Source organism: Malaclemys terrapin, chromosome 4, assembly GCF_027887155.1.
Source record: "Malaclemys terrapin pileata isolate rMalTer1 chromosome 4, rMalTer1.hap1, whole genome shotgun sequence".
Lineage (NCBI taxonomy): Eukaryota > Metazoa > Chordata > Testudines > Emydidae > Malaclemys > Malaclemys terrapin.
In genome coordinates this window covers 111,149,616-111,173,308 of record NC_071508.1, presented here as the reverse complement: position 1 = coordinate 111,173,308, position 23,693 = coordinate 111,149,616, and the positions used below count along the sequence as shown (strand labels likewise).

At 47.5% G+C, this 23,693-nt stretch overlaps 1 protein-coding gene across 2 annotated transcripts in view; it reads left to right on the top strand.

Annotated features, from left to right (window-relative positions):
• NEK9 (NIMA related kinase 9) overlaps positions 1 to 23,693 on the top strand; it is a 34,929-nt gene that overhangs the window by 3,924 nt on the left and 7,312 nt on the right. For both annotated transcript variants that reach the window (XM_054025383.1, XM_054025382.1), the window contains exons 3-19: positions 2,992 to 3,047; positions 3,960 to 4,030; positions 5,373 to 5,478; positions 8,992 to 9,123; positions 10,202 to 10,312; positions 10,993 to 11,057; positions 12,302 to 12,352; positions 14,013 to 14,205; positions 15,693 to 15,837; positions 16,184 to 16,384; positions 17,222 to 17,268; positions 18,221 to 18,376; positions 18,827 to 18,935; positions 19,656 to 19,817; positions 20,291 to 20,461; positions 20,685 to 20,744; positions 22,429 to 22,616. In XM_054025383.1, coding sequence (XP_053881358.1) covers positions 2,992 to 3,047; positions 3,960 to 4,030; positions 5,373 to 5,478; positions 8,992 to 9,123; positions 10,202 to 10,312; positions 10,993 to 11,057; positions 12,302 to 12,352; positions 14,013 to 14,205; positions 15,693 to 15,837; positions 16,184 to 16,384; positions 17,222 to 17,268; positions 18,221 to 18,376; positions 18,827 to 18,935; positions 19,656 to 19,817; positions 20,291 to 20,461; positions 20,685 to 20,744; positions 22,429 to 22,616 — 2,024 coding nt within the window. The remainder of the gene's footprint in view (positions 1 to 2,991; positions 3,048 to 3,959; positions 4,031 to 5,372; positions 5,479 to 8,991; positions 9,124 to 10,201; positions 10,313 to 10,992; positions 11,058 to 12,301; positions 12,353 to 14,012; positions 14,206 to 15,692; positions 15,838 to 16,183; positions 16,385 to 17,221; positions 17,269 to 18,220; positions 18,377 to 18,826; positions 18,936 to 19,655; positions 19,818 to 20,290; positions 20,462 to 20,684; positions 20,745 to 22,428; positions 22,617 to 23,693) is intronic.

Here is a 23,693-nt window from a genome sequence, read left to right as displayed (position 1 = left end):
GGCTCTGGCCAGGCGGTGCGGCTGCTAGTCCTGGTGCTCTGAGCAACATGGTAAGGGGGCGGGGAGCGGGGGGGACTGGATAAGGGGCAGGGGATCCCAGGGGGCAGTCAGGGGGCGGTTGGATGGGGTGGAGGTTCTGGGGGGGGGGGTCAGGGGATGGGGAAAAGGGAGGGTTGGACAGGAGTGGGAGGCCTGTCAGGGGGCGGGGGTGTGGATAGGGGGCGGGGCAGTCAGGGGACAGGGAGCAGGGGAGGTTGGATAGGGGATGGGGTCCCGGGGGGGGCGGTCAGGGGAAAAGGAGCGGGGAGGGGGGTTGAATGGGTCGAGGGTTCTGAGGGGAGTAGAAAGTGGGAGGTGGCGGATAGGGGGCGGGGGCCAGGTTGTTTGGGGAGGCACAGCCTTCCCTACCCGGCCCACCATACAGTTTCGGAACCCCGATGTGGCCCTCAGGCCAAAAAGTTTGCCCACCCCTGGTCTAGGAGGAGGGAAACAGCCCCCTGACACCACTGTGTGAGTCCTCTTGCCACTCTGACAGAGGCTCTGGTTTGGGGCCAGTATAAATTGATTTGAGGGGCCAGAGAAGGGCTGGCTGGTATTAATGGTTACATCCCCCCATGTACATGCATGTGCACGCATGCGTGCACATGCACACTCTCTCTAAGTTGTTTTATTTGAGGGCAGACCAGCATTAATTGATTTATTTGGTGTAGGAAGGGGCAGTATGAGTTGAGAGCTCAGAATTCACCCTGCAGTAGACAGGAGTATTAGGGACCAACTAGGGGTGACCAGGAGGAGGGTGTGTGTCTTAAGACACAGCTGAATTTTGACCTAACAAATGGGCTTAGTGTTTGGGCTAGTCAGTGTTGGAAAAATATTATAAGCCCTGAAGACCGCAATAGTGGGAAAATGAAATGCATCAGATGTTGCTCATTTCTCTAGGCCCCTTTGTTTTATTTCTGGTGTTGGCGGTGGGTTTCAGTTTAGTATAAACTGTGAATTTCAGTAATTAGATGTTTATGCATTGCCTCCTTCCAGATAACTAATGAATATGTTAGATAAGACCATGCCTACTTCAGTTACTCACAACCCTACTAGACATCTTCTGAAAATAGGATGCTTTTGAAGTTTATTGTTGCTCTGTGTTTGCAGTTTTTCAGCCAGGTTTCAGTCCAAAATAATTTATATTCATTTTTCAAGCAAGATTTAACTAGACACTATCAAATATACTATGGAGATCCAAAACCATGATATGGACAGAAAATAATATTAGTATATAACCCCTCTCTTCCAGGGATCCTGAAGGGATTTACAAACGTAGTTAAATATTATCCCCATTTTACAGAGGGGGATGCTAACACACAGGGAAGTTGTGACTTGCATAAGGTCACACAGCAATAGTGGCAGAGCTGGAACTAGACCCGGATTCATCATGGAAGAATGCCAATTAATACATTTGTTGAAAATAACCTCAAGCATAATTGATGGGAGGGGAAAAAACCTGGGAACAAGAATGAACAAGAAAGACCCCAGTGTGTTAGTTGGCAGCAAGTTAGACATGAGTTTGCAATGATTTGATATGAAAAGAAAAAAGCTAATGTGATTTTTTTTGGCTCGCATACACACAGCGGCATCACATAACCAAGTGGGGAGGTAAAGTGTCTCCCTACATATGACCATGGAGATATTGTACCTGAGATACAGCATTCATACTTGGGCAGTTCTGTGCCAAAAAGATGCAGGTACATTGGAAGGAGTTCAGAAAAAAAACAACAAAAATTATTAAAGGTCTTGGGGTAGGCGGGATGGGGGGAAAGGAAGTTTGATTTGTGAAGAAAGAAAAGAGCTAAATATAAAAGCTTGTCTTTTAAATTACTAAAGGGGAAGATAAATTGTTTTAAAATATTTTAGAAGATGTGAATGCAAAGTGAGGAAAGGTTTGCGTGCAGCCTGCATATGACTAGGAAGAATGGGAAGAAATTAAGCAAAGGGAAATTTAGATTGAATATTAGGAAAATCTTCCTTATAAGGAGATCTGTAGAACCCTCTCTCAAGGGATATAAAGGAATTCCATCACCAGCACTTGGAACACCTAAGACTTGACAAAGCCTTGGAGAATGTACTGCAGGATGTGCTGTGCTGTCTCCATGGGAATGAAAAAGAGGGCCTAATGGGTCCCTTCATCCCTTACATCTATGATAATCACCACTGGAACATGAGTAGATGATTGTTGAGGACTAAAATGGTGCAGGGTGTAATCAGAGGAGACTTGGGACTTGACAGTAAGCTGCTGGCTTGGTAGGGAGTATTTTCTTGCTCACTGCTTGCTGCAGTCCATTTGTTCATTCCTTTTAGCTTTCCTAGATCTTCAACTCACCCTACTGGAATTGCTAGGCAGCCTGAAGACAGAGATTGTGATTACTGATTAAGGCTTCTGCTCTTGTTGGATTGTCCATTTCACACGGTATATCTTTCATCAGGGCATTTGATGATCACAAACTTAGATAATGGGGCTTGCATGGACAGAGAAGATGGGGATGTAATCACTGCTGCTCTTGGGGATTTTTCTGCAATGGTTGTAATTCTTTTTATTTTGTGTTGAGTTTTTTGCTGTGCTCTGCTGGGCAGTCTAGTCTGATTTCCTGTACAGGGTATAAAGGTCTGCCCATTCTAGGAAACACTGTTACATAAGGGACTGGCTGTTCTTTCATATACATCTTTTAGAACAAATTGAAGGTGGTGCTGAGAGAGAATAATCCCTTTCTCGCCTTAGATGTGCCAATTTCCCTGTTAGAGGAAAGGGGTTTGCATTCTGAAGAAGAACTTGTTTGTGTGAGACACTGCAGAGTGTAAGTGAAGATTACAAAGGGAGAGCTACTTCTGAACAGGCTGCAACAGTCCAGGAGATTCCTAACTGGGTTGCCGATGATACATCTGCAGAACGTTTACCATCACTAACTAAGATGTGCTTCTCTCTCTCACTTTTAATTGCAGGGGGGAACCTCTACGATAAGATCCTGCGGCAGAAAGACAAGTTGTTTGAGGAAGAGGTAATTTGGGCTGTTTGAGGATAGCAGTGGTGCTGGTTTCAGCACTACTTGAACTTATATAGTTATCTGGGTGTTTATACCATGCTCCTTCCCGTAGCGTTAGCTCACCTCTATTCTTGTCAGGGGTCTCTCCTTGTATCCTTTGGGCTTTAGTCCTGCCTCTCCTTTTGGGCATCATAAGCAGTTATGAGGCATCAGGAAGCCTTTTATATCATGCGTGGAATAATGGAGGGAGAATCAGTGGCTGTGGCTGCTTTACAGTCTCAGCTGAGATTTTGCTCTAAGATTTCCTTTTCTGCATTCCCGTCTGACTATCACTCTGCTCATTTCTCTGTTTTGGCCTTCCATGGGATCTAGTCCAAATACGACTCATTCACTGATTACTTAATGAACCTGTCTGACTGGACCTTTTTCCTGGGCCATACCTGTTAATTTGTACTGTTCTTTTCTCATTAGCTCCCACATTCTCACTGCTTCCTTCTCCCACTTTGTATTAAGATTCTCACATTTGCGCAGCTCATAAAATAAACTTGAAGAATTTGTGAGTCTTGTGAAGATAAAATGGTCCAAGTTGGCGGTTGCAAAGACTCACCCCACCCCACCCCAAATTCCCTCAGAAGATCATTAGCTGCCACTCCTAATTATTTTTTACTGGTAAGTTACCAATTCCTATAGCACGTGTCACAGTGCACTTTGAAGATCACTGACACAAAATTATCTTATGGAGGTTCCCTCTTATAAGGATCCCCAAATTGGGAGATTTCCAGGGGAATGAAGAAGACCTCTCCCTAAAGGAGCCTCCAGCCAGGATATTCCTTGCTGATGGTCACCAGGTTCTCTTACTGTAGCTTGCCAGGACAATGGTGTGTGTAATTTTTGGACCTCATGTGACCTTTGTTCCTTCCTCTACAGATGGTAGTGTGGTACCTATTTCAGATTGCATCAGCCGTGAGCTGTATCCATAGAGCTGGAATCCTTCACAGGTAGGTGTCTAATGTAACAAAGCTCGGGTGAAAGTGGATTCATGTGTCTGAGGGCCAAACCCATTTGAAAATTTCTGCGCTCCTACTTCTGAAGCAGCATACCCCAGGCTAGCAGGAGGCATGGGGAGAGGGGAAATCTGTCATACTTGTTTGGTGTTCCTTTGGGAAGCTTCCCTGCTCAGGGCTTATCTGGGTGCTTTGGCATTAAATGCTAGCTCATCTCACAAGTTTAGGTTAGAAACTGCATTGCTGATTTTGCACAATGAACTAGAAAAGAATTGCTCTATGTAGCCCGTGCTGCAGCCATTGGAGCCTACTGATTGAGTGAAAAGGTAAATATCAATAAGGGAATAAACCAACCTCTGACTTGAAGCACAAAACAAATTTATTTCCTAAATCAGGCAGGTTGGAGGTAATCACTAGTGGAGAACACTGTCCCCATCTGCAATAATATCCCAGCATCAGATCAGTGTGTGAATCTGCATCATTACTCATGTGGGCTAACCACATCACACCAGTGCTCCATGGACTGCAGTGGCGGCTTCTTCACAATTCCAGGTGCTGATGTTGATCTGTAGAACTCTAAATATAAAATAATGTGTCTGGGGGACTATGTTTTCAGTGAGGGGCTTAAAGCTCTGGATTCACATTCTTTCATACTTAAGTCTCCTAACCTTAAGAGTTTAGTGTAAAGCTCATCTCTTCCCAAAGGCCTTTGCCTAAGGCCAGGGGTGCTGGAACAATTTGTATAGTGCAGGTGCTTAGAGACATTGAACCAAACTGTAAACCCTGTATATAATGGAAACCACTTCAAGCCAGGGGATGTGGCAGCACCCCTAGTTCCAGCACCTCTGCCTAAGAGTGAGGCAGAGGGCTGTTATATTTAACAGCTAAGTTCTAGGATTGGGTTGGTTTAACACTGTGTTTTATTTTGTTAAGAATTTTCCATGGGTTCATATGCTTGGGATTGGCCCATTTCTGAAAATGGAAAAATAAAACTGTCTTTAATGGTCTTCACTGTGGTTCACAGGAGAAAGAACCATAGTCTGTACATTGGGCTCTGAAGGACGAATGTTCCTGACTCTTTCTGTTTGTGCATATATGATCAAAGGCAGCTAAGGTGATTACTGCCCTGGGACTAGGGGATGAGAAGCTCTGTCAGTGATTGCAACACTAGGCTTTCCATGCCTGAAGAAATGCTAATCAAGTCTGGTACAGTGAGAGACGCCATTCAGGGCTAACAGAAAAAGGAAGGCAACAAGTTCACTCCAAATCCTGATGAGCAGAAACACACTCAAGTACTTCAGCTTCATATGACACTTCTCTCGCTTTTTCTCACCAGAGATATAAAGACATTAAATATCTTCCTCACCAAGGCAAACCTGATTAAGTTGGGAGACTATGGGTTGGCAAAGAAGCTGAACTCTGAGTACTCCATGGCTGAGACTGTGAGTATATTGTAGCAGAGCAATTTTGGGGCAACGTAATCAAAGGATTTTTGTTTTAAAGAAAAAAAATTAGACATGTGAATGCTTGCTGGCAGGGGTAGTGCTTTTTAGTGGGTGGAGGAATAGGGATGTGAGGCTGCATCAAATGGAAGGGGATTATGGAGAAGGGATAAATGAAGCTGGGTGGTAGGGGAGTAGAGAGGGACTTGGGTACTCAGGTGAGGGGGAGGGACTCTGGGAAGGAGACATGGGGATAAATGGCAGGAGGACTAGAGGAGAACAGAGGCAGGGGCGCTGGTCAGCAACTCTGGTCAGTCCTACATTCCATAGGCGCTGACTTCTGCTGGCGCTTCTGGGTGCTTGACCCGCCTCTGCCTCAACTCCACCCATACCCTGCCCCCCTTCCAACCCCTTTCCCAAAGTCCCTGCCCCTCTTCCAACCCCTTCCTCAAATCCCGGTCCCGCCTCTTCCCTGCCTCCTCCCCTGCATGCACCATGTTCCTGCTCCTCCTCCCTCCCTCCCAGAGCTTGTTACACCACGAAACAGCTGTTTTGTGGCAGCAAGCGCTGGGAGGAAACGCGGGGACGTGGTGCGCTCGGGAGGAGGCGGAGGTGAGGTGGGGCGGGGAGCTTGGCTGCCGGTGGCCCCATGGGTGCTCCAGCCCTGGAGCACCCACGGAGTCAGTGCCTATACTACATTCTCCCCTTCTGTATGTATGCACCCTTCACAGGAGCTAGGATATGGAGGGCCTTGCCTCTGGGGATGTGCCAGGGTCCTTGGAAGACTCTGCCCACCTTTCAGGTCTGATCCTGCTTCCCTGATCCACTCTTGAGTCAGGTTCTGGAGGGGGCTTGCCTTTCTGGCAGTCCCTGAGCCCCTCCCTACCTTTTCATGTGAGCTGGAGGTGCCCGCTCCTCTAGTGGGGGAGTGAATCTGAGTCCATCTCTCTGACGCCAATGGGTATGTCTATATAGCAAAGACAAATCTTCAGCTGGCCCATGCCAGCCAACTTGGGCTGCAAGGCTGTTTCATTGCTGTGTAGATTTCCAGGCTCTGAGGGTCCTAGAGCCTGGGCTCCAACTTGAGCCTGGAATTCTGCACAGCAATGAAACAGCCTGAGCCCCATGAGCCTGAGTCAGCTGGCACAGGCCAGCCACAGCTTTTTCTTTGCTGTGTAGACATACCCTATGTGAGCCAGGATCTGGAGAAGCCCTACGCTTTTGGGGGGAGCTGGGAACAGAACTAAGACGACTCTGCTGACACAGGTGAGGAGTTGAGAACAGTCATGCTTGATGCGTATGACAGGCTCTCCAGTGCTAGGGCAGGAGATGGAAACACTCACTGATGAATGGAGCAATTAACACATCTCTGAGTTATTGTTTCAGGCTGTGTTAATCTCCATAGGGTGTTCTCATTCATCTGAGATCATCACACCTCTCTGCACCTCCTGTGCTTTTAGGATTATCCTGCGTTGGGGCTCTGCATATAGAAAAGCAGTTGCTGATGATTAATTACATAAATATTATAGTGGAGCAGCAGCTCTGCTACAGTTAGGATTGAGAAGATTATTCTGTTTAAAGGATGATTTTCCTATGTGTTCCAAAATCTGCATGCCTGTCCATATTGTCTTGAAATTTGCTGTGTCTTATGGGGATGCAGGGTAGGGTTTGTGATCCACATTTGGGGTCATTTGACCAAGGGGTTCCCTGGATATGACCCTCCCCCCAGGAAAAAAGCTTTTCTTTAAAGTTCACAGGTTCTTCCAGCATTTTTGGGGCACACCGGGCTTCTGCAATACTAATGGTTTAATGGGACAGGAGGGGGAGGGTGAACGGGAGCTATGTGTTGCAGGGAATAGTGGGGGTGGTCGGGAGGAGAGAGACACATCAGTCTTCTCTCACAAAACTCAAAGCACCAAGCTGCTCAGACTTCGATGTAGCACAGGTGTTTGGAGCACATTGTCCTGGAACATCCAATACAGTTCTGTTGAAGAAGCTCTCCTCTTCTCCCTCCAGTATACGATCTCCCAGCTCCATTGTTCCTGTGGTGATTAGTAGGCTTGGAATTGGAGACTGCTCTGAATACCAACCTGTTAAGGATTTTATAGGTTAGGACACCTGCCAACACACACTTTTTCCCCCTAAGGCTTGATTGTTAAATTTAATGCAGCTGTTGGTGTTTTGCTAGGATGCTTCATTCCTTTGAAAACTTCCTTCCAGAACATCAGCACTACTATTACAGAGCTCCATAACAAATGGGAACTTAGGGTTACTGTAGTTTGCCCTAGTAGCTCCTGCTATAGCAAAACCATTTCAGTTATAACCCATTTTCCTCACATAACATTTAGAAATTCATCTTTTGTACTGAGAATTTCCATGCTTGATTTTTTTGTTCAAAGGAGTGTCTCTCTCTTTTTCTTGCCCCCTCCTTTTTGGCTGGTGGATAGTTTGAGCAAAATTCATTCTGACACTTTTGAGGTCTCTGAGGGTGACAATAAATACATGCTGACTGTGCTGAAGTTGGTATTTGACTGTGTGACTAGAGTTCGTGGAGTTGTATAACTACCACCCAGCTTAAGGGAAAATGGATAGTGGATGATAGAGTAAGAAGGGATTGAAATAGCCCTGTGAATGTTCTCACAGGCCTCTGGTAAGATTCTAGCAAAGACTAATGAAAGCCTACCTCATTTGTGACATAACTGCCCATTCTCCCAGCCTAGCCTACCAGTCCCAGGGTCTGTTGCTGAGACAGTTTGCATAAAGAGGATTATAAATATCCCCCTCTTCCTAAAGACATGATCTATTCTCATTTCTTTCAATTTCATTCCACAGTGGTTAGTCTGACTCATTGCTAAGGGGAAGAGCCTATTCAGCTGGAAGCTTCTTCCCACTTACACCACTTGTCATGTTCGTTCTCAGTTTCTCATTGTGATTTTGAGCTGTTCATCTTTCATGTGGTGTTCATGATGGCTTCTGCACTTAACCAAAATATAGGTTCCATTGTTGAGGAAAGTCCAGTCCTGCAGCGGAAGTCTTCCAGATGGGACTCAGGCCGGCTTTTTGGCTTCCTCATCCTGAAAACTTTCCTCTTCGTTCTGAAACAGAGCAGCTTTTGTCTGCTAACATCCCACAGTCAGACAGAACTGCTCACCAGCTGTGAGCTGGCAGCTGCTTTCACATGCTTTGTCAGATTCCTTGCCCCTCACCTTCCCAAGACTACTTGGAGGGTGAGGAGAAATGGATGGCTGGGCCTGATATGTTGTCATCACCTGCTTTGTAGTCCTGTTTGCTCTCATCTGCAAGGTGGTGAATGGTGAGGTGGGGCTATAGGTCCCTCTCCTGAAGTCCTAACTTCCACTATGTGCTACATCAGAGTCTGAGCAGCTTGGGTACCTTGGGTTTTCTGTAAACATTAGAAAATTAGGGTTTGCAATGGAAACACTGATGGGCCCGTAGTAATTATGGTGGGTCTGGGTGGAATGTGTGTGAAGATTTTCTGCTTTTGTTGTTCAGCTGGTGGGAACTCCATACTACATGTCCCCAGAGCTCTGCCAGGGGGTGAAATACAACTTCAAATCTGATATCTGGGCTGTGGGCTGTGTTGTCTTTGAACTTCTCACCCTGAAGAGAACCTTTGATGCTACAGTAAGTCCATAGACTGTGGGATAAATTGAATATGCTGTCTGTTATTGTCACAGTGTCTCTGCTTGTCCTGTAGCTTTTCTAACTTTTATTTTTATTCCTTCATGGCGGCTAATAATTTGAGTATTTATGAACATGAGGGTCTGAGAGTACAACCGAGAGCTGGAAGTAATATGGGCAAACTTTTCCTGCCCAGCTTTGCTGATACTCTTTGATCCTCCCCGCAACCTGAGACCTCGCACACACAGGGAATGCAGACGGTCCTGATATGTAGCAATGTTTGAAGGGAAACATTCCCTTTTGACCAAAGCAGGACTTCATTAATTGGCTGTGCAACCAAGTCCCATCTCTCTTCTCTCCCCCCACTTTCATAAATCTTATGCTGGTAGTTGGGAGTTTCACAATACAGCATCCTCTTGTGAGAGTTTGTAATCTCTGAACCTCCTAGGATTTAATTATGTTGTCTTGTTCCACGGCTTAATTATGTGAGGATTGTGGCTGACTGGCACAGCTGGGAGTTACCACTCAGCTATGTGGGGAGCATGGCTGGCTGGCTGGCACTTGTGGGTGGGTGAATAAAGCTCCCAGCTAGTGTAGTGTGGCCATGTGGGGAATGCAGCCAGGCAGCCAACTGGCATGGTATGGCTGTGATATGTTCTGTACCAGCTATGGGGCCATGTCAAATCACTGTCCTTTTCTGACTTTACATTGTCAGTGGTGCCTAGAATCCAGTACATGAGTGCCTGCGTGGTATCTTCAGAGCTGGGGAGCTTCTGTACACTGATGGAGCCTGACATACAGGGAGGAGCCCATCCTCTCCCTCATTGCCTCATTTGGAGAGAAGCTTGGTGTTGCCACCAAACCCTAGCTTGGAAAGGCTGTCTGGAAGAGGTAGCATTCTGCAGGGGAGGTGACTAGGTTGCTGCAGCACCTAGTAGCAGCTGAGAGGAGTGGGGACATGTTGAGTACCCAGTCAGAGAAAGAGATGATAAACATCAGAGGCCTGCAGCATGCCTCCCCATTGGGCCCACAGTCCAATTCAGCTCAGCTCCTTTACAACTGGTCATTGTTTTCTCCCTAGAATCCCCTAAACCTGTGTGTGAAGATTGTACAGGGAAATCGGGCTATGGAGGTTGATTCCAGTGTCTATTCCCTGGAGCTGATCCAGATGGTGCACTCCTGCCTCGATCAGGTTGGGAAGATTAATTTTCTCTTCAGATCTTCTGCCCATTGCCTAAGTCCTGCAGCTCCAGAGCAGTGGGTGACTGCTGAGATGTGTATTTCAGAGTGGGGTATGTAGGTGCAGACAGATTCCCACATGCAGCTACCTGTGCAGCCTGGTGTGTCAGTGAGAGTGACATCTGCTTCCTCTTGTTCTCTGAAAACTTCCTATCTGGATGCCTTTCCAGCTCCATGGGATTTGGGGGGGGTGCTGGATTTTTTTCTGATGCTGTATGTTGGGGGATGGTTAGAGGCTGAGGTTTTCACATTTATCAGCAGGCCTATCAGCATGATAGATATGGAAGCATCTTCCCAGCATGATCTGTCCTGGCTCCACCTCTGGCTCCAGCTCTCTGGGCTATGCCTTTTGGCTTAATGTTCTTGTTGCCCTCAGAGCACGTGCTTCTTGGAGGCAGTTAAATTGCACACATCTTTGGAGTGTGGGAGCCCCCAGTTTGAATATCGGGCATTTAACCCTGTGCTGTCCAGAGACATGATGGCCCTTTGGTTCATTTCTGTTTGACCGCTTGCCTTTCTGAAGGCAAGCAGGGCATGAGAGAAGGAGACCAGTGGGGGCTGGAATGAGCTATTCTATCCCAAGATTTCACTGTAGACTTTCCTTAGGAGTGACCTCTTGCTCACCTCTTTCAGGATCCTGAGAAGAGGCCAACTGCCGATGAGCTGCTTGAACATGTTCTTCTCAGCAAACGCAGGAGGTAGCCAAATGTTCTCACCTTGGACATAGATGGGCTGTAGGGGTCAGGAGGGACCTTAGAGCAAACTAATAATTCTGATGCTTCCCGAATTCAGCCCTTAGATTGATTTCTGGCTGCTAGGAGGCACACCTTGAAATAGACTCTACCTTTTTCAAGAGAGGGGAGTGGATTGCTGCTATTCAGGCAAGAGAAAGCCTTGCTGGTGCCTTTTAATTAACCTGCGTACCGGTGGGAGCATGGGGGCTGGGGAGTGCCCATCTGCCTCTTCGGCCTAACAGCTGATATGCTGAGAACTCTTGTGCGTTTCTCTGAGACTCCTTAGAGGGATCCTAGCTACTGACATTCAAGTTAGACCTTTGGGAACACATAGCAGCACTCAGGCACTTGTAAGATCATTATAAAAGCCCTTTTATCTCCTGTATCTCATGTAATAAGCCCAGTCCAGCACTTTTCCCCTTAGCCTTCCCTGCAGAGTTGTGATGAAAATGCCCTATTTCAGTGAGTGCCCACACTTAGCTGCACTAAAGACCATGTTGGCAACTTACCAGGAGCCTGAGGACTGTGCTTGACTATTTGCCCACCCTCATCTTCAGTGCAGCGGGGCAGCCCACAGAGACTGCAAGTCAAGTCCCAAGATGTGCTGCTTCATGGTGTTCTAAGTGGCCTGGCAGAGACGTAACCTACCTACTCCTTCATGTAAGATGAGGGTGGCTGTGGGCCATGCTGTTAGACTGTTTGAGTTACCCTTTGGCCACCCTGGTGGTAGATTTATTTCCTTGCTTAAAGGTGCTTTTCGTTGGTATGCAACCCCCAGAATGATGCTCCTGGCTGTTGTCTTGCTGAACATTCCATCTTAGGATGAGATTTAAAATCCAGATCCTGTTCACTTGTGGTCATTAAAGATCCAGTGGTACTTTTCACAAAAGTTGGGGTGTAAGCTTCATCATCATCGCCAAATTCTGGCTCTGGTATATTCCTTTTGTGTCCCTTAATTCCCACGAGAGTTTGTTAGCTCTGTGGTGCGTTACTTCTGCACTAATCATATGTATTGCTGTAGGATGTGTAAATAGCTGCCGTGGTCCACCCCAGAAGGAGCAGCATTTCATTTGAAGGGAAAGTAATCCCTGTGTATGGCTTGTCAGTTTGTCGAGTCTGTAAGGTGTTTGGGCTGTAGTAATATGTAGTTACTATTTTCTATAATGTGTTTCTTTTTTTTCTTTTTCCTTTTTTCCCCCCTGTGGCAGGGAGATGGAGGAGAAAGTCACTCTGCTTAATGGGCCAACCAAACGACCAAGGTAATGATTTGAGCATGTATTTAAAGAGAAATTTGTAGAGAATAGCTCCCTACCTAGAAATTTTGCTGAGAATGTTAGAGATGAGGCTGTGACATCCTTAATGGAGTGTTATAGTTAGAAAAACTTTAAATGCTAGAAACTCAGGGAGGGGGCAATTGTATGCTCATCAGTGTATGAGGCTATAATCTGACCCCTTCTTTTCAGGCTCGTCTCAAGTGCAAAGGTGGGAGTTTCTACTACATGTGGGGAGAGTGTTAGGTGGATCATTCTGTCTCTGAGATAAGTCATTTGCTTGAAGGGGCCCCATAATTATTGGCAGATAACATGCAGCTAACTGACACTGAGTGAGTGTTGATAAGGGGGCAAAGCTAACGTTGGTATTTTCTGATCTTTGAAGTGTGCAATTTTCTATAAAAGTTCTGTTAGCAGCCTTTTGAGGGTGATAAATTCTGAACCCTAACTCAGCCCTAATGAAGTTTTTGTTGCAGAATTCTTTGTGTGTGTGAAGTTTGGGTGAAGGAGAGTGTCTTATGCTCAGATAACTCAAAAACAGTACTGGAGCGGTAACTCAAGTTAGCTATGGTTGAGGTGCGGAGATGAGCTCAATTAATTGAGGAGTGGTGGAACAGTGAAAATTACAACAAATAACCCATAGTTTTTAAGTTAAATCCCATGACAGACTCACATTTCTAGAGACTAGTTTCCACTTTGAGGCTTTTGAAAATGAGGAGGACTAGATATTTTTATTTATTTATTTTTTTAAAAAAAGAGGTGAGGTGTGGTGGTATTCATAACAGTCTTCGGGCACGCCACGACATCATAATCACTGCTCACAGGCACCAGGCTGCGAGTGAGGAATTGGGCTATTCATTTGAATTTTGTGACTGTTTTTCATAAAACAGTATGTGTATAAATTCTCCTTTAATCGCAGCTAATGAGCTAATTTGTAGCAAATAGTTTCTGCAATAAATGTAGCTGTTTTTCTGCTGGCGAATTATCAAACAGTTTGATTTTCACAAATTGATTATTTGAAAGCATTGGCTCAGCTCTGTGTTTGATCCTGTTTCAGTCCACGTGCTGTTCACAAACTACTTGCTTTGACTGCGGCTTCCGTTTTGTGTTGTGTTGTTTGTGGAGTGACTGGTCACCTAAGTTATGTAGCGTGTTTTTGTTCCCTGATTGGATGTCTGAAATTCTGTTGAAGGGAAACTGGAGATTGAGATGGCCATGTGTTCCTTTGTGTATGTTTGCGTGATTATTTGTGAATCTTTCGCTTTTTGAGCATTTTTTCATGAGTACTCATGAGACCTTCACATTTGACAAATACCAACTGTCATGTCAGTATTCTAAATGTCATCCGATTGGATTCTGGTTTTTATTTGAATGATTGTTGGAGGCTCCTTTTTCTGTAGTGCTCACCCAGCTGTGCTTCTGAGCATATTTAGAATACTCCAGACATCACAGTCTCTGAAGAGAGAAGAATTTTTATAAAGAAAAATCCATTAATGTTTGTGAAGAGCTGCAGCTCAGACGCAAGCAGTCCAATTCTCTTTTAGCTTCTCCTGTGTGGGGACCAGAAGAAAGGATTTGGGTTGAACAGTGTTGACAGTGCTCATAGCTTCATACTAAGAGCATTTGTGTTCTGGGGGGTCTTATACAGGTCGAGCACTGTCAGTGAGACACCAATTGCAGTGGTGACTTCGCGCACTAGTGAAGTGTATGTTTGGGGGGGTGGGAAGTCCACCCCCCAGAAGCTGGATGTCATCAAAAGTGGCTGCAGTGCGCGCCAGGTGTGTGCCGGAAACACTCACTTTGCTGTGGTGACAGTGGAGAAGGAGCTCTACACCTGGGTGGTAAGTGAGCCAAGCAGAAAGAACTTGGGAAGGCAAGGAGGCCAGGGATAGAAGATGTAAAAGTTAGAGTATCCAGCCATAGGTCAGTTTATCAGTCTGTTAGAAACAGGAGAATGGAAGCTCAGGAAAGAGAGAGATGAAATGTAGGCAAGTTTGGGGATTGGTTGAAGTAGCGGAAATGGTTGGAGGCAGCCCCTTTGGGTGCTAACCTAAACCTCTCAAATATATTTTTTTTTTATGATGGGGAGGGGGTGGGGGGAAGTGATCTGCTGTGGAGTCAGGTGTTGAAGTGCTGCTGATGTTACCCAGAATTGCAGCACACCAAAGGGTGGTAAGTTAGGGACTGTGGCATGATGCCCTGAGCCAAGTACCCTTTCTTTCCCTCCCCTATCTGGAAGTGCAGTGTCAGTCTTGTACTATTCCATTGGCCTGTATCTATTTTTAGAGAAAGGTTTACAGAGACCACATGGAATGAGAATGCAGGAGTCATGTGCTGAGTGCAGGAACTATGGCCTGGCTGGATATAGGTAGGACTCTGAGTACTCTGCAGCAGGCTGTTTCCAAATTCTGCAGCAAGGGCCCCTTCTTTCAGTGACCAAGCTGGAGACTGCAGCAGCTTAAGGTGAATGGAAAAATTGAGTTTTATAGTGAATTTTAAAATAATTCACTTTTGTTTCCTCTGTTGCTTTGGTATTAAACTAAACAAATGTATCCTACACCTACATTTTCAGCGTTCTGCAGATTTTTGTATTGACCACACACAACTGCAGCATAGAACCTGTTCAGAGGGGAAGAGGAGGAGCAGGAAATGTTGATCATTGAGTAGGGGATAGGTCTCTTGGGGAGGGAGGCAGCTGGTGATTGTGGAACAAACACATTCACTACTAAAACCATCAGTGAGATCATTAACATTGTTGACACTAATTGTCATATTTAGGTTTCAGCATCAACAATCCATCAAGATGAAAGGGGAAGTTCAAGATTCTCAGAGCTATTGTTTCAGTCTGTCTGCAGACTCAGGCAGACATTGCTGCATCTGTGACACTTGTTTCACATGCTTAAGGATTTCTTTGCACCTATAAGCATTAGCAGTGTATCTAATAATGAAAGCTAAGATCCTTGCACACAGTTCTGCAGCATCACAGATTACACAGGGCCTTAGCCATATAATGCATCTGTCCATTTGGGTAGGCATGGGAAAGGAGAGGCATTCCTTCCTAACTCCTCTGGCCATCAGCTGGTGGCTTGAAACCTATGATTGTTCCTCCTAAGGGCATAATTAAAACTAACTGAAAGCCCAACGTGGCATTTAAGTGGTGTTTGGTATCATACCGCACTGAGAGACCAGCCCCTTCCCTAGGATAGGGTACTAAAACGCTTTCCCTTGCTGTTTTCTCCTTACCTCCTCAGTCTCAGGCTTCAAGGATACTGACAGTATCCCCCTGAGCTCTGGACATGCATCTTTACCAGGCTTCTATGTATTACAGAATATGCAGGGGGGCACAAAGCTGCATGGCCAGCTGGGGCATGGAGACAGAGCTTCATACCGGCAGCCAAAGCGTGTGGAGAAGTTGCAGGGGAAGGCTATCCACCAGGTGTCCTGTGGGGATGACTTTACCGTTTGCATCACAGGTGAGAGACTGGGTGGCATGAGGAGAGACCTGGGTCTGCTGCACAGTGGACCAGTCTGCCTCCAAGACCAGATCAGCAGAGCAGCTTTACCAGGGGAAAGGCTACACTTTGGCTTTCTCTGAGCTTCTCAAACAAGAGGCCTGCAGGTCCCAGCGTGCAATGATCCATCTTAATATGAACAACTAGGTTACATTTCAGGCAAAGACTTTATAGTCTCCTGGGGCCACTCCTTTGTATTAAAGATGAGGGATGAGGCATCAGGCTCTTTTGGCCACTCCATGGGAGGCTAATAGGCAGCCTGATGCAAGTTCCGTGTGCGACTGAGTTTGCTCCTTCTTCCATGCAGATGAAGGCCAGATGTATGCCTTTGGCTCGGATTATTATGGCTGCATGGGTGTTGACAAGGCATTTGGCTCTGAGGTCCTGGACCCCCTGCAGCTGAACTTCTTCCTCAGCAACCCTGTGGAGCAGGTCTCCTGTGGAGATAATCACGTGGCTGTTCTGACCAGAAACAGAGAGGTCTACTCGTGGGGCTGTGGGGAATATGGTATGTGCAGTCATGCCACGTCCTCTTTCTGGAACCTGTTCCAAGCTTTGGAGGCCTAGGGAGGTCAGACACAGTATGACCCTGAGAGGGAATGGAAACGCATCCACTCTTACTCGCAACTGGCAGGATGGTGGCTACGATGCAGTGTTATAAAGCAGAAAATGGATGAGGGCTGCCTAGGGCATCTTAGGGTACGTCTATACTTACCTCCGGGTCCGGCAGTAAGCAATCGATCTTCTGGGATCGATTTATCGCGTCTTGTCTAGACGCGATAAATCGATCCCGGATTGATCCCGGAAGTGCTCACCGTCGACGCCGCTACTCCTGCTCCGCGAGAGGAGTACACAGAGTTGACGGGGGAGTCTGCCTGCCGCGTGTGGACCCGCGGTAAGTTCGAACTAAGATACTTCGACTTCAGCTACGTTATTCATGTAGCTGAAGTTGTGTATTTTAGTTCGAAGTGGGGGGTTAGTGTGGACCAGCCTTTGGAGGCCAAAAATCACCTAGTCGTTCATGGGGTTTTCTTTCCAACTTAGATTGAGAGATGAGGAATGAACCTTTGGGATTTTACTAGGAAATTAGGAGGTAGGGTGGTTTCCCCAGGTACTCTGCCTTTGGGACGGAGATTTCCCTGTGAACTGGAGCAGTGCACTTTGTCCTTGAAGGGGTTACCCTGATGACTGGAAAGCAGCACTGTTTTCCCAGAAGCAGGGTTCCTGTCTTTGGGGGATTCTGCTAGGAGTGGGGAAGGACAAGAGCACGTCCCAGGGACAGGCCTCTCAGCCATGGGAAGATTGTGCATGCCTGTTTCTCACCATAGTCTCTCTGCTGACACAGGGCGTCTGGGTTTGGATTCGGAAGAGGATCACTACACCCCTCAGAAGGTAAAACTCCAGCTGCCTCCTTCCGAAACACCTCTCGGGCATTAATCTGGGCCCAAATGAGTCACTGTTTTCAAAAATTTGCTGCCTGAGTTTGTTTTTCCCAGGGCACTGCAGAGTTTTGATGATTCCATATTCACTTATTCCCTTCACCAATCACTGGCACTAGATCTAATGGCAGCTATCAGTCTGTCTGAGACGGGAAATATAGCTCTCAAAATGGCCAAGCTAGGGTGCTCCCTGTGCCTTGTGACTTCCAACTTCACTGCTCTGAGACTTCCTTGCAGAGACAATGGCAAGTGATGAACTTGACAAGAAAGTCCCGTAGGAGAAGAGCTTCCTGAACTATTAGTCAGTACCAAATTCCATGCCCCAGATCTACAGAGGAAAATTGCACTTCTCTAACCTACTGGAATTCTTTGAGTGTTTCACAAAATAATGGCAAAAGGAAAATGAGTTGATATAACTTGCCAAAGATTATTGGAAAGCCATATAAAATCCCTCCCAAAAGGAGTGAGAGGTAAAGTTCTATCATGGGTTAGAAACCAGCTAAGAGACGGAAAACAAAGGATAGGATAATTTATCAATTTTCTTCATGGCAAGAAGTTTACTTGGAGGCTCCAAGTGTTACTTGATGTATTTATTAATGATCAGAACAGGTGGATGAACAGAGGGGGGTTAAATTTTGCAGATTACACAAAATTATGTAGGTTAGTCAATAGTAGAGAAGACTGTGAGGCACTCTGGAACCTCACATGGAATCAGCAAGTTTGCATGGCTAAAATGTTTACTGTGATCATTTTCCCCCACTCACTACATTGTCAGGAATAGGACCTAGACTAGATGAACCACTTCTTTGATCCAGTCAGGTATTTCCTGTGTTCTAGGTTTGGTCCCTGGCTTCTGCTCCATATCTGTGAGGACTTGATTCCTGGCATTTGTGTTTTCAATCTAGGTGGATGTTCCAAAGACCTTGAACATTGTCTCAGTCCAGTGTGGCTGTGATGGAACTTTCCTGCTGACCCAGACGGGCAAAGTGCTGGCATGTGGACTCAACGAGTTCAACAAACTGGGCCTGAACCAATGCACGTCTGGGATCATCAACCATGATGTGAGTGCATCTGGTGCTCCTGTGCCTGCTCCCAGGGTTTCCTAGAAGATGGGGAAGCAGAGGTCCCCCAACAATGGCAAGGAATCCATCACATGGGATACGTCCATCCGCTGGATCCCAGCTCAGAACTGCAGGGGGAAGGGAAATCCTAACGCACCTGCTAGTATGATGAGAGGCAAATCATTCCCCAGCCTCACATCTGCCAGTGGGTTCAGTTCACTTCTGTGGTGCTAAAACAGCATGTTAGCTGCATCTGGGGCACTCATATAACGTAAGTGGAATCTGAGCCTGGCAGGAATTGCCTGCCTTCTTGCAGGGCTGGTAGACCCAGCACTGTCCTCTACCCAAGACTTGCATAGATAGATCTTGGCTGGTGAATGTGCATGATGTGTGTGCCCCTGGGGTACTGGCTCTGGGCTTTACATGATTATGTCTGGTCTCTTCCTTCAGACCTACTATGAAGTTCCCTACACCACTTCCCTTACTCTGGCTAAGCAGCTCTCCTTCTACAAGATCCGCACCATTGCCCCAGGAAAGACGCACACAGCTTCCATAGATGGTGAGACCTACTCACAGTTCAAGTGGTGTTGGGGAATGGCTCCACTTCCCCACTCCCAGTTAGAGGAGCTAGTTGTAGTCCCCAGGGATAGGCTTTCACTGTACATGTCACTGGCTTGTATGCTGTGTTCGGAGTTAGTAGGATACCATTTGTGCTGGTCCTTTAAATCAGCTCTATTCCATTTCATTTCAGCTCCACTGAGCAAAGTAGAAGCTCATGAAGCCCCATCCAGTGATTGTGAGCCGAGTACTGACCCTTGGGCACTGAAGGTTTTAGATAGGGTCTCAGCTCCCTTTGCCACTGGCTGTCAGTTCCTGGAGCAGGCATGAATTTCACGTTGTTCAGCAGCAGCAATATCAGAGCTCGGTTCAGCCCTCCTAAAGGGAGGAGAGGCTCGTGCATGGAAAGGACAATACCTTGGGAAAGGCTGACGTTCAGCTTTAGAACCTGATCAGGTTCCCCCTGCCAGAGCACCTCAGTTACGGGACTGGGAGGAGTCACGGGATCCAGAGTCAGAGGTGGGAAGCAAATGATATTTGAATGGCTGGGGGATTTTCTTGGGTTGAAGCAATTCTCACTGGCTAATAGCCCCCTTCCAGCATGACCAAGTTCCTAGCAGATTCCTTTTTGGTCATGGGTTATTGCTAGTAATTCTCTCTGCGTGCATGGCTGCTTCCTGTCTTGGGTACCTACCATGACTCTCCTCATTCCTCCTCTCAGAGCGGGGACGCTTGCTGACCTTCGGCTCCAACAAGTGTGGACAGCTGGGTGTTGGTGACTATAAGAAGCATCTGGGAATTAACCTGCTGGGAGGCCCCCTTGGGGGTAAGCAGGTGATCAGGGTTTCATGTGGAGATGAATTCACCATAGCTGCTACTGATGGTGAGTGGGCATTTGTGGGGCTGCAGTGGACTCCTCCTGTGGGCTGGGTCTGCAGAATAGTTTCAGACATTTGGCTTCCATCTAGCAATGGAAGCATTTCCTGTATCTTGTGCCATTCAGGGCAGCACAGAAAGGCTGCCGTCTTTGCAGTTAGCCCTGGCACAGTCAGGCTTTAAAAGGCTGTGACTGGAAAAGGGAAATTTTCCCAGATTGGTGCCATATCAGTGGGGCAGGGCAGCACAAAGCTTTAGCTAATGCTGTCCATAGGGTACCAAGTGGTGGGCTGGAGACTGGCTGCTAGACTTCACTACACACAATTGTAGCCTTCCAATGGCTAGTTGGTAGCAGGTGGACTAGACGCCCTGTCTGTCTTGAACCGGAGTAGCTATGGGAAAGAAGTGAGGTGTGGTGGGGCCCCTGGAAGGGTAATGAGGTGTTTCTAAGTTCAGGCTGATGGATCAGTTTTTTCCTAGATAACCATATCTTTGCCTGGGGCAATGGTGGGAATGGACGTCTGGCAATGACACCGACAGAGAGAGCTCATGGCTCTGATATTTGTACTTCATGGCCTCGGCCCATTTTTGGGTCTCTGCATCACGTTCCAGATCTGTCCTGCCGCGGCTGGCACACCATTCTCATTGTTGGTGAGTGTGATTCAGGGACAGAGGCTGTTTCAAGGACATTTGTGGTGATAACTCAGTACTCACTAACATGGGCTTCCTGGGAGAGAGGGTCAAGATCATTCTGAGGGAACTCACTGGCAAGTCCATATCAGTCCCAGTACTGGAACACTGGTTTTGTCCTGTTTTGATTTGTACCACCTTTGTGAGAGCCCCTTTACCGAAGGGATATTCTTTCTTTCCATAGAAAAGGTGCTGAATTCCAAAACCATCCGATCCAACAGTAGTGGCTTGTCCATCGGTACTGGTGAGTAATCAGCCCTGGGTAAAAGCCATGCGGGTCACTCCACAGCTGGGGTTCCTGGGCAGCAGCAGCTTTGATGCACATTGGAAAGGTTCAGACATGTGCAGAGTCATTTCAAAGGGCTTTCAGAGCCAGTCATTACCCATCCCACTGTCACTGCTTCCTGTCTGCACTGGGCTTCCTGGTCTCCTTCCCTACTGGGGCCAGCTGACTGCCTCCCTCTCCAGTATTGTAGTATCTGTGAGGAGCATGATAGGAGGTTATTTGCCTCCAATTAGCACAGTGACACCCTTTTGTCTGCTTAGGTGCAAGCAAAACCAGTCCTTATTAACCAAACCAGGTTTCAGCCCACTCAAACCCCCTAGAAGTGTGAGATCTGAGAAAACTAGAACACCTGAAATTTCTGAGGTGCAAAGACCTCAGGTCCTTGCAGGAGGCCCTGGAGATAACAAATGTGAGAGCCAAGCACCTGAAATGTAAACCTCATCTGTATACTCCATGTTGAAGTCCCCGCCCATCAGGGGGCTTGCAGATTGAGTGCAGACAAGGAAGCTCATGGTCTGTGCAGGGTGGTTCTATTATTTTATCCAGTCACCATGGTATCTAGGTGTGAATTATGGTATCGGTGTCCAGCTGGCTCAGGCCTCTGTATTTTTTCAGACATGGCCCTTGCACCAATGCACCGTGAGAGTGGATGCAGTTAGTCCTATCACAGGGTTTCAGTTCTGTCTTTGAAAGGCCTCAAAGAAGAATGTGAGGGGCTTTGAATAAAAAGAGGGAGGCCAACTAGTGCACAAGATGAGGAAGGGCCAAGCCTAAGGGAAAGGATCCGAACAGCATGGGAGAGGAGTAGGAAGAGATGGAGGCAGGAGCTGAGCTGTGTGGGGCCTTTAACATGAGACGCTTGAACTTGATGTGGAAGGCAAGAGGAAATCAATAGAGGGAGGTGAGTGGGGAGGTGATATGATGACAGCTGCTGGAGGGGGCACCTTTGGCAGAAACATTTTGGATGGACTGAAGCAGGGCAAGGTCAGAGGCTTGTTGGCGGGAGAGCTGGACATTGTGGGGTCTGTGTCTAGTTAGCTTAGCTTGGGGTGCCAGTGGTTCAATAACTCTCACCAAAGTGGCAATGACCTCATTAACTTTCAAACAGACTGTGTTACGAGGGCTAGGATGGCAGGGCAGGCTGATAGGATTGGACTGGATGCTTGTGGAGGTGGTGGGACTGGATGGGTATCTACAGATATGAAGACAAGGAGATAGTGTGTGGGGGTGGGGGGAGGAGGGGAAACAGTCAACTCTTCTTTCTGATCAGTCTAGGCATTTGTCATCAGTGTCCCTTTATGTAACAGGAGGCAGCTTGGTGGATGAGGAGGTGGTTACGTATCTTGGAGTCACTCCAGGGACTTTTGGGTTGGGAGAGATAGGGCCAGGAAGCAAGATTGTGTGGCAGAGGGTCACTTTTGGGGAGGGTTGCATGGTGTTTTATGAATTACATAACTGGAAGGAGACACAGTCCAGGCAAATACATTCACCCTCAGGGTTCTGCAGTTAAAGTAGCTTCCAGGGGGATAACCTCCCCTTCTCTTTTTTCTGCCTCATCTGGGATCCAGCACCTGCTGCATTCCCTGAACAGGCAGAGCCAGTGAAATGTGTAAGGTTGCTGCTTCTCTTTCTTGTCTGCCAGTGGCTCAGAGTTCCACAACTGGTGGAGAGGAGGAGGAAAATGAACGGGAATTTGAAACCCCTGATCCAAGTGGAGGCTTTCGGGGAACCATGGAAGCAGATCGTGGAATGGGGGGCTGGATCAGTGCAACAGAGGCCATGGGGGACAGCAATGCTGACAGCAGCTCCTGCCCTGGCTGGCTGCGTAAGGTAACAAACTGCCTCATGAATTTATCTAAAATCCCAGGGATCACGGTTAAGGGAGAACAAGCTGCCCCTTCTTCCTCAAAGAGTCCAGGAAGAAGAGCTCCAAGAGGCTTCTCTCTAAACTGTCTGCAGTCTTTCTTCCCCACCAGAAGGCACAGGAGACCTCCTCTTCACCAGATTGGCATTTCTCTGCTTGTTCTGTGGTAGTACCTGGAATTAGACACGCAGCCAACACCACTGGTTTGGTCAACTTAATGTACCCTATCTACACTCACACACTTCATACATCATTAGAAAGCTCATCACGTCCGCTTTAAGATGCGGTACAATGTGGAGCTGTCAAGTGGTGCCATTACCATAGAAATGGGATGAACAGTGTCTCCAAAATGACCATGTAGCAATGCGACAACTCACTGGCGCGGCAGCTCCTGCTAGTCATCCAGGGAATTAGCTTTTCCAGCCTTGGAGTGCCCTCTGCTGGCCGGTGCCCCGCCTGCCGTTGGCCCCCGTGTCCCTCCCGGACCCCGGTGCCCCTTTACCTTGGGTGCTGCCCCCTGGCAGTACCTCCACAGATCTGGGTCTCCCTTCCCCAGGGAACCCGCAACCCTCTATCCCCACCTCGCCTCAGTCTATGGCTACTGCCAGTCTCCATCTAGCCCCCGCTCACTGGGGCAGACTGCAGTGTACAAGGCATTCATCTTTGGCAAAGGGGGGGTTTGGACCTGCTGCCTTTGCCTAACCCCGGGCTGTAGCCTCTGCAACGCCAGTACCTCATTTGGCCTTGCACAGGGGCCTGCAACCTGGGGAGTTGCCAGGCAGGAGCTCCTCTCGCCTTTCCCCAGTCCTCCTCTGTTGCCTGCACCCTCAGCTCCCAGGCAGCTAGGTCCTTCTCCCCCTGAAGCTGGAGGGAGAGTGCCTAGCTCCTGACTCATAACCCTTTTATTAGGTCCAGCTGAGGTCTGATTGGGGCGTGGCCCAGCTATGGCTGCTTCCCTAATCAGCCTAGCTTTTAGCTCGCAGCCCCAGCCCTCTCCCAGGGTTGTCTGTAACCCTTTCCAGATTAGGGAGTGGGTGACCACC